At 47.8% G+C, this 18,060-nt stretch overlaps 1 protein-coding gene across 2 annotated transcripts; it reads left to right on the top strand.

Moving 5' to 3' along the window:
* Positions 1 to 4,586: 4,586 nt before the first annotated feature.
* LOC119278952 (putative disease resistance protein RGA3) lies at positions 4,587 to 17,659 on the top strand. 2 transcript variants are annotated; one of them, XR_005138017.1, is made up of 4 exons: positions 4,587 to 4,973; positions 5,907 to 7,073; positions 8,016 to 10,379; positions 17,146 to 17,659. XR_005138017.1 is itself a non-coding variant. In XM_037560351.1 (3 exons), the coding sequence occupies exons 1-3, from the start codon at positions 4,704 to 4,706 to the stop codon at positions 6,931 to 6,933; spliced, it is 1,212 nt and encodes a 403-aa protein (XP_037416248.1). In that variant the 5' UTR covers positions 4,587 to 4,703; the 3' UTR covers positions 6,934 to 7,059. The 2 variants fall into 2 exon arrangements, 1 of the variants encoding a protein (XP_037416248.1); XM_037560351.1 differs by lacking the exons at positions 8,016 to 10,379; positions 17,146 to 17,659 and having other exon boundaries at positions 5,907 to 6,836; positions 6,922 to 7,059.
* The last annotated feature ends 401 nt before the right edge of the window (positions 17,660 to 18,060 follow it).

The following is an 18,060-nucleotide window of genomic DNA, read 5'->3' on the forward strand; positions in this document are numbered from 1 at the left end:
TTTTAGTTTTAGAAAAACTATAAACTTTCTGTTAGTGCCATTAGTTTTCAAATTTGAATTTCTTTTTTGTTTTTTTGTGTTCTTTGTTGCTTTATTTATTTTATTTTGTTTTTACTTACAACAAAATACTTATTGTTGCTATTTTTATTTTGTTTTCTGCATTATTTATTTTCTTTTGTTTTTTGCTTTATTTTTAATTCTTTTTTCTTTTAGGTCAGCAAAATTATAAACTTTCTGTTAGTGCCATTAGTTTTCAAATTTGAATAGTTAAAATTTGAATTCTTTGAAATTTGTGTGAATCACAAGTTTATGATTAACTTTACTAAAAAAATGAACATAGATGCGCCTATAGAGTGTTCTTGGTGAGAACATAGTTGACAAGAAGCGAAACGGGATTAATGGTATTACGAGGGCCGAACCATAAGACATTAAAGCATTTCAAACGAACTCTGAAAAAGTTGAAAGTTGGCATGGTATCATAAATTCACCCACATAGCATCTGCATGTACAAAACGGACAATGGTATCATACTCTTCTGTTACAAAGTTGGCATGGTATCATCATAAGAGTTGCGGGAGAAAGTCTTCACTTTTTCTTCGCTTGTGTCATTTGCTTATTGTGCCGTAACCATGGATAATCTTCATCGTTTATCAGAATGCTGGGGTCAGCCTTGACTTTGAAGGGAGGAATTTCATGAAACTTTTCATAATCTTCAGACATGTCTGTCTTGCCCTCCACTCCTACAATGTCCCTTTTTCCTGAAAGAACTATGTGGCGCTTTGGCTCATCGTATGATGTATTCGCTTCCTTATCTTTTCTTTTTTCTCGGTCTGGTAGACATGTCCTTCACATAGATAACCTGTGCCACATCATTGGCTAGGACGAACGGTTCGTCAGTGTACCCAAGATTTTTCAGATCCACTGTTGTCATTCTGTACTGTGGGTCTACCTGTACCCCGCCTCCTGACAGATTGACCCATTTGTACTTAAACAAAGGGACCTTAAAATCATGTCCGTAGTCAAGTTCCCATATGTCCACTATGTAACCATAATATGTGTCCTTTCCCCTCTCGGTTGTTGCATCAAAGCGGACACCGCTGTTTTGGTTGGTGCTCTTTTGATCTTGGTCAATCGTGTAAAATGTATTCCCATTTATCTCGTATGCTTCCCAAATTGTAATAGTCAAAGATGGTCCCCTGGACAACAAGTACAGCTCATCACAAACAGTGTTGTCACCTCTGAGACATGTTTCCAACCAACTGCTGAAAGTCCTGATGTGTTCACATATAATCCAGTCCTCGCACTGCTCCGGGTGTTTGGAGCGCAGACTGTTCTTGTGTTCATCGACATATAGGGTCACCAAGGTAGAGTTCTGTAGAACTGTGTAGTGTGCTTGAGACCAAGAATATCCATCCCTGCATATTATTTCGACATTGATGGTTGGTCGGAAGAAATCGACGATGGCCCAGGTACACATTCTTCCTGCAGCTTCCCAGGTATATACTATCGGTGTCAAGTAAATAGTGCGTGCATGCGTGTTATCCCTTGTTTGTCTGTCCTGAAAGGTTACTGAGAGCGGGCCAATCGTTGATGGTCACGAACAGCAACGCCTTTAGGTCAAATTCGTCCTGTTTGTGCTCATCCCACGTACGTACACCGTTTCCATTCCACAGCTGTAAAAGTTCTTCAACTAATGGCATTAGGTACACATCAATGTCTTTGCCGAGTTGCTTAGGGCTTTGGATGAGAACTGGCATCATAATGAACTTTCGCTTCATGCACATCCAAGGAGGAAGGTTATACATACATAGAGTCACGGGTCAGGTGATGTGATTGCTGCTCTGCTCCCCAAAAGGATTAATGCCATCCGCGCTTAAAGCAAACCATACGTTCCTTGGGTCACATGCAAAGTCATCCCAGTACTTTCTCTCGATTTTTCTCCACTGCGACCCGTCAGCGGGTGCTCTCAACTTCCCGTCTTTCTTACGGTCCTCACTGTGCTCTCCGTTTCTGAACAGACGTTTCAACCGTGGTATTATAGGAGCATACCACATCACCTTCGCAGGAACCCTCTTCCTGGGGGGCTCGCCGTCAACATCACCAGGGTCATCTCGTCTGATCTTATACCGTAATGCACCGCATACCGGACATGCGTTCAGATCCTTGTACGCACCGCGGTAGAGGATGCAGTCATTAGGGCATGCATGTATCTTCTGCACCTCCAATCCTAGAGGGCATACGACCTTCTTTGCCGCGTATGTACTGTCAGGCAATTTGTTATCCTTTGGAAGCTTCTTCTTCAATATTTTTAGTAGCTTCTCAAATCCTTTGTCAGGCACAGCATTCTCTGCCTTCCACTGCAACAATTCCAGTACGGTACCGAGCTTTGTGTTGCCATCTTCGCAATTGGGCTACAACCCTTTTTTCTGGTCCTCTAACATGCGATCGAACTTTAGCTTCTCCTTTTGACTTTCGCATTGCGTCCTTGCATCGAGAATGACCCGGCGGAGATCATCATCATCGGGCACATCGTCTAGTTCCTCTTGATCTTCAGCAGCTTCGCCCGTTGCAGCATCATCGTGCACATCGTCTGGTTCCTCTTGATCTTCAGTAGCATCACCGTATTCAGGAGGCACATAGTTTTCATTGTACTCTTCTTCTTCGTCATCTTCCATCATAACCCCTATTTCTCCGTGCCTCGTCCAAACATTATAGTGTGGCATGAAACCCTTGTAAAGCAGGTGGGTGTGAAGGATTTTCCGGTCAGAGTAAGACTTCGTATTCCCACATATAGGGCATGGACAACACATAAAACCATTCTGCTTGTTTGCCTCAGCCACTTCGAGAAAATCATGCACGCCCTTAATGTACTCGGAGGTGTGTCTTGAACCGTACATCCATTGCCGATTCATCTGCGTGCATTATATATAATTAAGTGTGTCAAAAATCATTACAGAACATCATGAATAGATAATTAAGTGACCAAATTAATAGAAGTTCATCATCACATTAAAACCAAAGTACATACATAGTTCTCATCTAACAACATAAAGCTCTACAGAGCATCTAAATTAATTAAATCATACATTAAAACTATGTAAAACATTTCAATGCGAAAACAAATGCGATCATAATCACAACCAATGTAACAACTGATCCAACGGCATAATGATACCAAGCCTCAGTATGAATGGCATATTTTCTAATCTTTCTAATCTTCAAGCGCATTGCGTCCATCTTGATCTTGTGATCATCGACGACATCCGCAACATGCAACTCCAATATCATCTTCTCCTCCTCAATTTTTCTTATTTTTTCCTTCAAGAAATTGTTTTCTTCTTCAACTAAATTTAACCTCTCGACACTAGGGTCGGTTGGAATTTCCGGTTCAACAACCTCCTAGAAAAATAAAATATATGTTACGTTGGTCGGCATAATTGTCATGAACAATAAATGAACCAACAGTTATGAAAAGATAATATATACCACATCTGAATCATAGACAGGACGAGGGCCAACGGGGACGGATACCAAAACCATCGCACTATATAAGATGCAATAATAAAAGTAAGAAAATTATACAAGTATCTATATAAACATACAAGTAAGATTTTTTTCCTTTTAGAAAGAAGATAAGAACAAGAGGCTCACCACGGTGGTGCCGGCGACGAGATCGGCGCGGGCGATTTACGGCGGTGAAGACGGGGACGGGACGTGACGGACCGCTAAACATACACAAATATTGAGGAAAATGGAGCTCGGAGAGGAGAAAGCTTAAGTAGTGTGGCTCGGGCATTCCATCGAACGCCTCATGTGCATAGGAGGTGAGTTAGAGCACCACAAAGCTCTCTCCTCGCCGGCCAGGAAAAACAAAGCAGTGGGAGTGCTCTGCTCGCGGGCGAGGGGTATATATAGGCAATTAATTGGTCCCGGTTCGTGGCACGAACCGGGACTAAAGGGCAGCCTTTGGTCCCGGTTCAAGCCACCAACCGGGACCAATGGTGGTGGGCCAGGAGCGAGGCCCATTGGCCCTGGTTTGTCCCTCCAACTGGGACCAAAAGGTCCAGACGAATCGGGACCAATGGCCCACGTGGCCCGGCCGGCCCCCGGGGCTCACGAACCGGGTCCAATGCCCCCATGGGTCCCGGTTCTGGATTGAACCGGGACTAATGGGCTGACCTGGCCTGGACCATTGCCTCCTTTTCTACTAGTGTTCGACTGCGGGGGTGTTGAGTATGTATTTTGTGTTGCATGTATATTGGAGTTGTGGCCCACCTCATAGTTTTATGTAGTTGAGGTAGAGGTCTACCCTGTAATTATATATACGTGCACCAACACCCATCAATACAACGTCTGTTGTATTGCAAACTATCCCGCCTACAGCTTGCGGGAGCTGCACGGGAGCGTCATCACCTCGAATCTTGAATAAAAATATCAAAATGTTAGAAATATTAAACTACTTTTATTTTAGAACAAAGTTAGCGGTGTACTCACTCACTGTCAGTGGTGTACTACTGAAAGGTCAAACTACTGCAAAAACAAATGCTCCTTCAATAATTGAGTTCTCCACCCACAACAACCTCCACGCTCTGTCTCTCCTTGATCTGTCTAGATCTGGAATTTGATCCCACCCCCCACACGCGTCCCAACACTTGACGGCCGGTGACGGTGAGACTGACGCCCTCTTAGGTGCAGGAGGAGCCATGGCGCAGCTCGGGGGGCTGATCGCCTCTGCGCTCCTCAAGGTGGTGGGGGATCAGATCGGCTCCGTGCTCGGCGGCCAGATCAAGCTGCGGCGTAACTTCGACAATGACCTGCGCAGGATGAAGGAGACGCTCGAGTGCGTCGAGGCGGTGCTGCTGGACGCCGAGAGGCGGGCCATCACTGACAACGAGGTCCGCCTGTGGCTGAAGCGGCTCAAGGACGCCATGTACGCCATCTCCGACATGCTTGATGATTCCGAAGCAGAGGAGGTAACTCTAACTCCTGGCCCTCTTCTTTGTTCTTGCTATAATTTCTTATTGTCAAACTTGTTTTAACTACCCCGTCCAAAATTCTTGTCTTAAATTTGTCTAGATACGGATGTACCTAATACGTGACTTGATAGTTGATACATCCGTATCTAGACAAATCTAAGACAAGAATTTTGGGACAGAGAGAGTATATGTTTGTGTACGCAAAGATAACTAGCAGCCTATTATGTACTATAAGGATGGTACTAAATTCGTTTAAAAAAATAACTAAAGCACCTATGTTGTGATAAATTTTTCTTGGAAGCTTTGAATGCGTGATTTTGGTAGCGCAACGATTTTCCTTATGACAAGGCAAAGTCTTTACTTTCAAGAAAGGAACATTGTTTATGAAGTGTTGTAAAATACTTTAGATCATCGAAGTTCCTCCTTGTCAGTTGTCTCATTTCAGGTAAGAATTCAAGAAGAGTCAAAATGTACCCTTTATAGGTTGTTTGCAGATTCCTTCCCATTCTAATTGTTCTTGTACTCTCTCCCACAAAATGTATGTTCTCATACTCCAGAAAAATAATTGAGCGCACCACAGGAGGAGGCAGGAAGGCCCCATCTGAACCAAGCCAAAGCTGGAGGCTGCGTCGGAGATGACCCCCTATTGGCTGTCAGCATCTTTTTCTTTACTGGGGAACTTCGCAAAATAAATTGCTCATCTGGTCATATAGTTATATACCATTCGCTGCACACTGTATAACAACAGAGTCTATCTTGATCTTGGTCCCTAACAGTGTGGATTGGTACAGTCTTTACAGTACTACTTTAAAAAAAGGGTTATGATAGACAATAATGCTGCTAGGCTGCTAGCATGGACATGCTCATTTACTGAGACACTTCCAAACATTTAGCCAAGTACTAACAGATCAACGGAACTATCTCTTACAGGTCTCCCGCAAGAAGAAATTGGCTGCTGTGATCCCTTTTCTCACAACTGTTCACAAGATTAAAATGGCTAATAAGATGAAGACGATGAGAGAGCATGTGGCGGAGATCACAGCTCAACACAAGGCCTTCAACTTAATGCCAGGGGCTGGTGCCAATAAGCAGAAAGTTACCGATACACGTGTAACAACATCATCGACCCTGCAGGCACAGATCATTGGGAGGACTGGTGAGGAAGAGAAAATACTGGCTTCTGTATCTAAGGGCATCACAGAACAAGTCACCTTTCTTCCTATATATGGTATTGGGGGCCTTGGCAAGACTACCATGGCCAAACTAATCTACAATAATAATTCCCAATTCCAAGACTACTCAAGGGTGTGGGTTTATGTGTCCCAGACATTTGACTTGAACAATATTGGTAATTCTATAATATCACAACTTTCAGGTAATACGAGTCAAGACACCAACAGGGAGATGATACACATTGCTCTTCAAAAGCTGTTTGCTGAAAAGCAGAAGATTCTGATCGTTTTAGATGATTTGTGGGAGGGCAGTGATTTTCTTTTGGATGATCTGAAGGCTATGTTAATGGTTGAGAAGGCAAGCAAGGTGGTTGTTATACTAACCACACGGAATGAAGGCATTGCAAAGAAAATGTCAACCAGACCACACAAATTAGCACCACTGACAAATGACATGTGTTGGACTATAATAAAGCAAAAGAGTGGCTTTGAAGAAAAAGATGACAAAGCTAAGCTGGAGCAGATTGGAATGGACATTGCAATGAAATGTGGAGGTGTGGGTTTAGCAGCTCAATCACTTGGGTACATGTTAAATTCTATGCCAACATCTCATGAATGGGAGTCAGTGAGAGACAGTGATATTTGGACTCTATCTGCTTCAGACTCGGAAGATACACCTTCAAGACAGGTGATTGCATCTTTGAGGTTAAGTTATAGTTCCATGCCTTCATATTTGAAACTGTGCTTTGCCTATTGTGCAATCTTTCCAAAAGGTCACAAGATAGTCAAAGATGATCTAATTCGCCAGTGGATTTCTCTTGATTTTATCAAGCCAACCAGAACATCCTCCAGTCATCAGCTCGGCGAGAAATACATTACGGAGCTTTTAGGGCTGTCATTCCTTGAACACTCAAAGTCATCACTGGTTAGTTTCTACATGACTTGTACAATTGAACATTATAGTCTTGTAAGGAAACTCACACAATGCCTATTTCTGTAGTACACATGCACAGTCTGTGATACTGAAATGGCAACAAATTCTGTCTGTGAAAAATGGCAAGATAATATATCAAGGGTTTAGGTGGTTAATTCAGTTTACAACATACTCCAAAATGCACATCCCATACTACCACACATCCAAGCTCAACAAAAGCACATTCCTGATTATCTTGGCAATTGACTTTATTATGGCATGCAAATAAAAATAAACATATCCTGTAGAAGTAATGGCTAGCGGCGGAAGGTAACTTCCAAATGCAAGAAAGCTAATATTCAAATTTTCATGAAGAAAAGTTGGTCTTATCACCCTTGGGATTCTCTATCTTGCATAAACGTAGCTTCTCGCTTGCTGGGCCTTTTTGCTTATTTCCACTAGCATGATTGATTAGTACAAGTAACTATTTCCTCCCTTCTTTCTCGATGTATGCTCTTCTAAAATGCATACTTAAGATTTGATGCGTAATATGCATAAAAGTATTTTTAATTACTGTGCACAAGCCAAAGTTAAATGATTATCATGGATTAGGAAGCTGAGTATAATCATTGTCATGCCAGTGAAAATTTGGCTAGAACTCTGACAGGGGGAACTTGCCTAGGATTAAGATATAAGAGTCAATGACATGGGTTTGGAGGCCTCATGACATTTGGAGGGTGGGTATCAAACTCTGAAGTGCAAGGGAATTTCCCATAATCAAATTTACATTACTTGCAAAAAATGCTACAGTGGCATACTTCCATATATGTTCTGTTATTTAAATTAAATCGGTTGAACCGCATAAGGGCACACAAGGACATACTTTCATCGACATTATAGTATGTACTATATGTGCTAGTGCAAATCTGATATTACTAATTGCTTTCATTGCAGACTGCTAGAGTGCATCCTGACGATGTTACATTATTCACCATGCATGATCTTGTGCATGATCTAGCCAGATCGGTAATGGATGATGAAATTCTCGTCGCTAGCGAAGATGGCAACCTTGGGGGAAGCAACTGCCACTTTGCATTGCTCGATGATTGTAAGAAGCGATTGGAGTCACCCAGGATAAGAGCACTCCATTTTATGGACTCTGCTGAAATTGGACTTCATGATGCTGCATTTCCATCTGCTAAGTCCCTACGTGTCTTGGACTTAAGTCAGTGTTGCGTACATAAGTTGCCAGATTCTATTGATCGATCAAAATGGTTGAGGTATCTTAACGCTCCCAGAATACTTGATGCAACGATTCCCAATAGTATAACCAGTCTATCAAAATTAAATTACCTCAGTCTCCGTGATTCTTCTAACATCTTGACACTGCCACAGTCGATTGGAGAAATTGAAGGTCTGATGTATCTTGATTTATCTGGTTGTTCGGGAATGAGAGAACTTCCAAAATCCTTCGGAGAGCTAAAAAAATTGGTGCGTCTTGATTTGTCAAAATGCGTTTGTGTTTGCAATGTATCAGAGTTCTTGGGGAGCCTCACGGAACTGCAATATTTGAACTTGTCAGGATGTAGATCTATTGGAAATCTACACGCATCCTTGGGTGTCCTATCTGAGCTGCAATATTTGAACTTATCATTCAGCTCTTATGTTAATTGCAGAAAAACGAAAGTATTTGGCGCCGTCGCCAAAGTGGAGTGTTCAAAGTTATCTTCAAGTCACTCTTGTCTGGAACAGCTCCCTGAAGTTTTAGGCAGCTTCAATAAACTCAAGTTTTTAAACCTATCAGGTTCTTATTGTCTCAAAGAGTTGTCATGGTTATCTGGAAACCAGAAAAGTTTGGTGCATCTTGATTTATCGAAGTGCAGAGAGGTTAATTATATACCGGAAGCTTTTTCTGGATTTACCAATCTTCAATATTTGAATCTATCGGCATGCCTCCGGTATAGACTTGACAAGTCACCTGTATGTCAAATTGACCGTTTGATAGACCATATTAGTACCCTTTCCAATCTAGAGCATTTGGATTTGTCTAATAATGGTGATGCTATTTGCTCTTTACCTGAATGTCTTGGTAACCTTAGAAAGCTGCACACACTGGACCTCTCACACTGCAATATTACAAAGATACCAGAAAGTATAGGTACGATTGATAGTTTGAAGATGCTATATTTTAAGGGATGCTGGCTTCTTTCTAATGTACCGCAGCTCAGTGCTAGTTCCATATCATTACCCCTTTTTGGCGTGCATGCTGGTGATGGTAAATCGAGCAGCAACCTTGTTCTCCTACAAGGCATGAATCCTGTTGAGCTGAAGATCATCCAACTTGAAAAAGTGAAGTCGGCGGAAGAAGCTATGTGTATAAAGTTGATGGAAAAAGAAAGACTTCAAGACTTGACTCTCCGGTGGACTGAAGATGCTCAGAGGTTTGTGGATGATGAAGTGTTGTTGGAGAAACTAGAGCCACCGAGCAGTTTAACTACATTGATTATACAATGGTATAATGTTGTCAGTTTTCCATCCTGGCTCAGCCAACTGCCAAACCTGACATGGCTAGCTCTCTACGATATGAAACATCTGGAAGAGTGGAGTGCATCAGACTCCAGTCGTGCGAACGACCTCAGGTTCCCTATGCTTGATTGTTTGTATATAAAAAATTGCCCCAAACTGAGGATGTGATCGCTTCTTCCAAGAGCTAAACGTTGGTATATAAGTAAGAGTGATAATGCACTTTCATCATGGGGAGAGTGTACTATGTCAGACACCAGCTCTCCTTCTCTAGTAACTACTGAACTGGCTGTTGCAGACTGCGAGCTGCCTCTGCATCAGTGGAGCCTGCTTGGCCATCTCTCTGGCCTCACTGAATTAAGGATGGAACGGTGTGGTGATCTGACCGGCACACCAGAGATAATCCAACATCTCTCTTCCCTCAAAGGTCTAAGCCTAACAGGCAAGGAACATGAAGAACTGCCGAAATGGTTGGGTGAGCTCACATCCCTTGAGAGGCTGTGCATAGATGCATACACAGGGATAAAGGAATTGGATGAGAGCATAAGGAAACTAACAAAGCTACAAGAGCTAAAACTGTACAACTGTAACAGCATGTCATCGTTGCCCCATTGGCTGACAGAATTAACCTGTCTCAATACTCTTGTGATCAATTTTTGTGAGGGCATCAGGTCTTTGCCGGAGGGCATAGAACAACTCACCAACCTCAAGAAACTGAAAATTAACTGCCCTTATTTACAGAGGTAGTGCGAATCAGGGGAAAACAAGATGAATCTCGCTCACATCAATATATTGGTATGTACTGCTCCATTCGCTGTTGGTTTGAGTGACACATTCTTTTGCTGTTCTAATCTTCTTCCATCGTTCTTGGTTGGCCTATGCCAATTCTCTCTTGTCCTTTGTTCGCTTGGTTTGCTAACACATTTGCTGGCGTTGATTGCCAATTCCTTGTTGTTTCCAGTTGTGCTCTGGCATGTTCTCTTCAAAGTATGTCCTTGCTTGGTTTTGTTCTGTTCTGCCTGTATGATTCTCCTCCAAAAAAATGTTTCGATTTCTTGAAATGTTCTTTGACGCAGAAGCGTCCACTTTTTCGTATGCAATTCATTCTTGTTTCTTTTATGTTAAAAAAAGACACCTTGTTTCCCAAAATATAGCATAAAAGGATGGGTCCTTTGTTTTGGGGTGATCAGCAGGTCCATTATTTGAAATAGGATTGCATGCTGACTCAATTGCATATTTCTAATCAGAAACACATAGGCTACATCCTAGCAAAATTAAATTAATTCTAAGATTAATTTCCTAATTGATGAATTGGAGCATAAAAATCTTGGGTTTTATCATTTCTGCCACTAGTTGTAAAATGCCATCGCTCCATTAGGCGCATGCTAAAAAATGCCAATAGACACCATTACTATTAGCTCAAAGCCCATCTACCATGTTACATGACCAAAGTGCCCATGGACCAACATGTCAGCTCTCCCTCTATCTCACTATGATAAAGTGTGGATTCCACTCGATCCCCAACGGTGTTCTTATTTTCCTCTAAAATTATTCGCTTGCTTACTCCTGACAAGTGGGGCCCAGACTTATTATCGTGAGATAGAGAGAGCTGACATATGGTTCTAGGGATATTTTGGTCATATAACATGGTGAATGGTTTTGACCTGATAGTAACACTGTCTAATGGCTTTTTTGAGCAAACGCCTTGTCACACCTAACCAGCGGGTTAGTGTGTCCTAGAGCTGGCTGGTGGGCCCAGCCAGCTGGCCAGCCAAGTGGCTGCGTGTGTGTGCGTTAAAGGGTGGCCGCCTGTGGCCGTGAGGGGTATGCGTGGATTAACAACTCCTGTATCGAATCCTTCCTCTGCAATTCATCTCTGCTTCTTCCTCTCCATGACATCTCCCCTCTCGTCCCGATCTGGATCCCCTCTCCCTCTCTTCCTTCCTGGGGTGTTACAACTGGTAATCAGAGCCATCAAATCGCCGGAAATTTTTCTTCCTTGCTTGTTTGGGAGTCGGTAACATCCACCGCGCCGGTGTGGTTTGCTCCGGCAAGCCGCACGAAATCCGTCGCGGGGTTCGACGCCCTTTCGAGCAGGACAACGGCTCCTTCCAAGGCTTCGGCGGCGACGCGGCAAGTTCTCGCCGCCATGGACGAGGGGAACACCAACATCACCAAGATGCTGGAGACGCTGCTCGCCAGAATCGACGACCAGAAGGCGGCGCACGAAAAACAGATCGAGCTCCAGGCTGCGTTCAACGCGCAGATCTCGCTGGAGATGCGCGGCCTCTCGCGCCAGCTCGATCTGACCCAGTCGGACCTCGATCTCACGCCCAAGACGGTGGAGGGAGCAACCTCTCCATCCGGATCGGTCACCACGCTTCTTCACCAGCCAACGCAACCACAGGAGCAACCACCACCGCCCCCACCTCCTCCGCCGCCGCGCCCCATACCAGATCCAATGCGCCCGTCGTCATCGCACGCGTGTCTGGGCGACCACCGCCCACCTCTTCTGCCCGTGCCACCACCACAAGGCGGGTTTGTCACCGCACCGACCGCGTCTCCGACGGGGTACCACACCAACCAGTACCACAAGCCCCCGAAGCATGATTTTCCCAAGTTCGACGGCACGGCGCCATACTTATGGCTGGACCGCTGCCTCGCCTACTTCGAGCTCTACAAGGTAGCTGCCCACCACTGGGTCGCCACCGCGGCGCTCTACATCGACGGCCAGGCCGTGCACTGGCTCCAAGCGTTCCGCCAGACGCACCGCAACATCACGTGGGACGTCTTCACGGCGGCGATCCTGGAGGAATTTGGCGCCGACGAGTTCAAGATGGTGATGCATAAGCTGCTTCAACTCCGCCAAACAGGCACCGTCGCCGATTACCGCACCGCGTTCGACGAGCAGATGTACCACTTGCTCGCTCTGGATCCATCAATCAACACCAAGTTCTTCGTGACGCAGTTCCTCCTCGGCCTGAAGGACGAGTTGCGTGCCCCGGTGCGTCTTCAGGCACCTTCAAGCATCACGCGCGCCTCGGTACTCGCGCGCATCCAAGAAGAAGAACTGGGGACGACCCGCGCGCGACCCCGCATCACACCCGCGGGCCGGCCACCTCCAATAGCAGCCGCGGCAGCACTGCCACAGCGAGCAGTGGCCGCGCCGGTTCGCGCCCACGGCGACGAGTACGCGCGGGAGCGGCAGCTGCGCGATTTTCGTCGCGCGAACAATCTCTGTTTCAAGTGCGGCGACCGCTACTCTCGAGCGCATCGCTGCGCCCAGCCCGCGCAGCTGCTCACAATCAACGTGGGTGACCACGGTGAGGTGCTCTCTGACGATACTATCCATGCCCTGCAACTCCTCGACGACCCTGGACCAGCTGTGCAACCCCCCGCTCCGGCAGTGGACGTGCCGGAGTGCTGCCTCCTCTCGTCGCAGGCGCTCGATGGTACCGACTCGGCGACGACGATCAGGTTGCACGCGCTGGTGGGAAACCAGGTCATGCTTCTGCTGCTCGACTCGGGCAGCACTCACAGTTTCGTCAACAAGGCGTTCGTTGATCGCCTCGGTCTCGCCACGGAGGACATGCCGCCAACCGAGGTACGCGTGGCAAACGGCGACAAGCTCACCTGCAACCGCATGGTGCCCGGCCTCAAATGGTGGATGCAGGGCCACACCTTCGAGACGCCCATGCGCGAGATGGAGATTGGCGCGTATGACGGCATTCTGGGCATGGACTGGCTCGCCCAGCATAGTCCAATGACATGCCACTGGCAAGACAAGTGAGTAAAGTTTCTGGACGACGACGAAGAGGTCACGCTCCGTGGTGTTCCAACCAAACCGGCTACTACTCTCAAGGCGGTCAGTCCCGAGGAGCTGCGCAAGATGATCGCCGGCAACGATGTCTGGGCAATGGCCATGGTGGACACCTGTGGCCCTCCAGCGCGCCAGGTTCGTAAAAGCCCAAGTCAAACACCACTGGCAGACCTGCTCGAGGAATTCGCCGACGTGTTGGCGGCACCGCAAGGGCTCCCTCCCCATCGCCAGTACGACCACGCCGTCATACTGGTGGAGGGCGCGGTCCCCGCGAACACACGCCCGTACCGCTAATCGCCGCTCCAGAAGGACGAGATCGAGCGGCAGGTCAAGGAGACGCTGGAGTCCGGCGTGATCACGCACAACGTCAGTCCCTACGCCGCGCCAGTATTGCTCGTGAAGAAGAAGGACGGCACCTGGCGATTCTGCGTCGACTACCGTCGCCTCAATGATGCCACGGTCAAGAACAAATTTCCCCTCCCCATCATCGACGAGCTGCTGGACGAATTGGCCGGCGCAGCGGTGTTCTCCAAACTGGACTTGCGGGCAGGCTACCATCAGATCAGGATGCGGGAGGAAGACGAGTCCAAGACGGTGTTCAAGACACATCACGGACATTTCCAGTTCAGGGTCATGCCGTTCGGACTCACGAACGCACCTGCCACCTTTCAATGTCTGATGAACGCCATCTTCGGTAAGTATGTCCGCAAGTTCGTCATCATATTCCTGGATGACATCTTGGTCTTCAGTGAGATGATGGAGGAACACTTGGAGCACCTGCGCATTGTCTTCGAGCTGCTCCGAGTGCACCAGCTGTACGTCAAGGAATCCAAGTGCACGTTCGCCTGCGAGCACATCGACTACCTCGGCCATGTGATCTCCAAAGAGGGGGTGGCCACGGACAAGGAGAAGACACAGGCCATGGAGCAGTGGCCAACACCGACGAACGCCACGGAGCTGCGGGGGTTTCTGGGCCTCACCGGCTATTACAGAAAATTCGTGCCGCACTACGGCATCATCGCCAAACCGCTCACGCAGTTGCTCACCAAGAAGGGGTTCTCTTGGACCGAATAGGCGCAAACGGCATTCAACATGCTCAAGAGCGCCATGGTCACCACGCCGGTCCTGGCGCTGCCCAACTTCGAGCGACCATTCACCATCGAGACGGACGCCTGCAACGCAGGCGTGGGCGCAGTGCTGGCGCAAGATGGCCACCCGGTGGCCTACTTCAGCAAGGCGCTGGGCGTGCGCAACCAGAAGCTCTCCACCTACGAGAAAGTGGTTCCTCGCCGTGATGATGGCCGTCGACAAGTGGCGCCAGTACTTGCAGCGCGGCCCCTTCGACATCATCACGGACCACAAGTCCCTCTGCAACCTTGGGGAACAGCACCTGGAAACCGAGCTTCAGCGCAAGGCCATGGCGAAGCTGGTGGGACTCCAGTTTCGTTTCCAGTACAGACGCGCGCTGGACAATGGCGCCGCCGACGCGCTCTCCCGTGTGGGCAAGCAATTCGAGGTGGCCGCGCTCTCGGCGTGCCAGCCAGCGTGGATGCAAGAGGTGATCAACTCCTACGCCACCGATCCGGACGCACAAGAGCGGCTGCAGCAGCTCGCCTTGCACAGCCCTGACGAGCACGGCTACGAGCTCTATCGTGGCACTATCCGATGACAAGGGCGCCTCTGGATCGGTGACAATGCTGCTCTGCGCACCAAGCTCACCGCCACGCTGCACTGCAGCACCGTGGGAGGCCATTCTGGCAGCACCGCCACCTACCAGCGCGTGCGCAAACACTTCGACTGACGCGGTCTCAAGCGCGACGTCGACGAGTTTGTGCAGCAGTGTGCGGTGTGCCAGCAGGCCAAGCACGAGCACGTCAAGTCGCCGGGGTTGTTGGCCCCGCTGCCAATCCCAGCCGCACCCTGGGAGGATCTTACCATGGACTTCGTGGAGGGCCTGCCACGCTCGGAGGGCTGCGACACGATCATGGTGGTCGTCGACCGCTTCACCAAGTTCGCGCACTTCGTCCCGCTCCGCCACCCATTCAACGCCACGCAAGTGGCGCGGGCATTCTGGGACAACGTGGTGAAGCTGCACGGCATCCCCTCCTCCATCGTCTCTGACCGCGACAAGATCTTCATCAGTCACCTCTGGCGCGAGATCTTCGCCGGAGCCGGTACCAAACTGCTCTACTCGACGGCCTACCACCCCCAGACGGATGGCCAGAGTGAGCACGTGAACCAGTGCATGGAGATGTACCTCCGTTGCGCGGTCCACGACTCGCCGCACAAATGGCGTCGCTGGCTGCCCATGGCAGAGTTTTGGTACAATTCCACATTCCACGCTTCTCTTCAGGGTACGCCCTTCAAGGCCCTCTACGGCAAAGAAGCTAATCTGGGGGCAATGCCGTCCTGGGAGGCGTCGACAGCCGCCGGCGAAGAGCTGGACTGGGCGGCGCACAACGCACACATACGCGCCCACCTGGAGCGCGCGCAACATCGGTTCAAGAAGAACGCGGACCGCAATCGCACCGAGCGCCACTTCCAGGCAGGGGATCAAGTGCTTCTCAAGCTCCAACCCTACGCGCAGCGCTCGGTGGTCAATCGCCCGTGCGCCAAGCTCGCGTTCAAGTTCTTCGGGCCCTTCAAGATCATCGAGAAGATCAGCTCGCTCGCGTACAAGCTCGACCTGCCACAAGAGAGCCAAATTCACCCTGTCTTCCACATCTCGCAATTGAAGCCCTTCGCACCGGACTTCACGCCAGTATACAGCGAGCTGCCCAAGGTGCCCGACCTCTCCACCACCGATCTCTCTCCCACTCGCGTCCTGGATCGGCGCATGATGAAGCTGGGGAACGCGCCAGTGGTTCAGATCAAGGTTCAATGGGGAGCTGGGGACTCCGCACCTACGACGTGGGAGAATTATGACGTTCTTCGTCAGCGCTTTCCTTCTGCGGAGCTCTGGGAGGAGAAAGACGATGGCGATAATGTTGAAGACGACGAAGACGATGCTCAGTTTTAAGGAGGGAGGAATGTCACACCTAACCAGCGGGTTAGTGTGTCCTAGAGCTGGCTGGTGGGCCCAGCCAGCTGGCCAGCCAAGTGGCTGCGTGTGTGTGCGTTAAAGGGTGGCCGCCTGTGGCCGTGAGGGGTATGCGTGGATTAACAACTCCTGTACCGAATCCTTCCTCTGCAATTCATCTCTGCTTCTTCCTCTCCACGACATCTCCCCTCTCGTCCCGATCTGGATCCCCTCTCCCTCTCTTCCTTCCTGGGGTGTTACACGCCTAACGGAACAATGGTATCTTTGAGGTGTCTAATGGCATTTGTTAGCAAGCTTGTCACAAAACAATGGTATTTTTGAGCAGTTGTAACTTCTAATGGCAAAACTGAGTAGTAGGACACAACTAGTGGCATAAATGATAAAATCCCAAAAATCTTACTCCTTCCGTCCCATAATATAAGAAAGTTTTTGACACTACACTAGTGTAAAAAACGTTCTTATATTATGGTACGGAGGGAGTAGAAAGCAACATGATGGTAGTTTGTCTTAAAAAGTAGAAACAAAACTGCTGCATGTAATTCGTTACATAATCCTTACATGAAAAAACGCCTAGAGTTTCATATATGTTGGCGCATAAGTGTTTTTTTTTGCGTTGTGAAACGAAGTCTTGTTATTCAAAACTTGCGATAAATTGAGGTGGAAATTAACAGAAAAGTACCGACCTGCTCCTATGCTTACAGGGGATATTTTCGCATTTCAGTCATGGAGGCAGAGGTGATCATCAGGAGCACCTACACTTGTAACTGGTTTGCAAAATTCAACCGTAAACAAGCCTCTCGAACCGTCAAGATGAATCCAGCAAGGTGACCGCTTTTTTTTGTGATGCGGCCCACTTTGTTATTAAATTATTTGACTTCATCTGTTCTTAACTGTAACATTTAACGGGAGGTCTTCATCTGTTCCGCTTGCCCTTATGTTCAAGTGTGGATTAGGATTACAGAAAAGGTTGAATACATCGTTCTACTTCTACCTGAAATACAGCCCCGCTGTTCATGGCCTTCCCCTGTTGTGCTCGCCTTGGCGTTCAAGCGCCTGTTGAGATTCTGATGGATTAGATTGCGTTCATACAAAAGATACATTGTGAGTTGTATCATCAATTGTAAGCCCCTTTTGTAGTCGATCATGGACTGTGATATGTATAGCTTGTGAACTCAGTTTGCTATTCATTTTGTCCACAAGAAAGTTAGCCATTCATTCCACTTTGCTGTACAAGTCTTGATAGCGTGACTTTGCTGTATAAGGCTTGATAGCATGATATAGACCTCTGATACGCATCATGTTTTACTCTTCATCCAACTGTTCTTACGCTACACAGGTCTGGTCCTCCTTGGGACTGCCGGCTCCAACCTCCCTTGATGCTCTGCTCCAACACCCAACGCTTCAGGGACTCAACCCCAACATATGGCCTTCGGTGGCTCTGACTATCTCTTGGAAACTATGGGACTCAAGAAACGCTCTCGTGTTCAGGAACGAGGATCACTCCCACAGAACCACGCTACGAAACATTGTTGCTGATTTCTCTCTATGGGTTTTTCGGTTCAAAAAGAAAGAAGACAATTTCTTCGCTAGGCAATGGCTTCACTTCCTCTCTTCAG

The sequence above is a fragment of the Triticum dicoccoides genome, chromosome 3B (assembly GCF_002162155.2).
Source record: "Triticum dicoccoides isolate Atlit2015 ecotype Zavitan chromosome 3B, WEW_v2.0, whole genome shotgun sequence".
In the NCBI taxonomy this organism is placed as follows: Eukaryota; Viridiplantae; Streptophyta; class Magnoliopsida; order Poales; family Poaceae; genus Triticum; species Triticum dicoccoides.

What these genes read in the sequence shown, in the direction of transcription:
- LOC119278952 (XM_037560351.1), top strand. Translation starts at nt 4,704, where the DNA reads ATGGCGCAGCTCGGGGGGCTGATCGCCTCTGCGCTCCTCAAGGTGGTG. An exon ending in ATGATTCCGAAGCAGAGGAG is followed by an intron (nt 4,974 to 5,906) that starts GTAACTCTAACT and finishes TATCTCTTACAG; the next exon opens with GTCTCCCGCAAGAAGAAATT.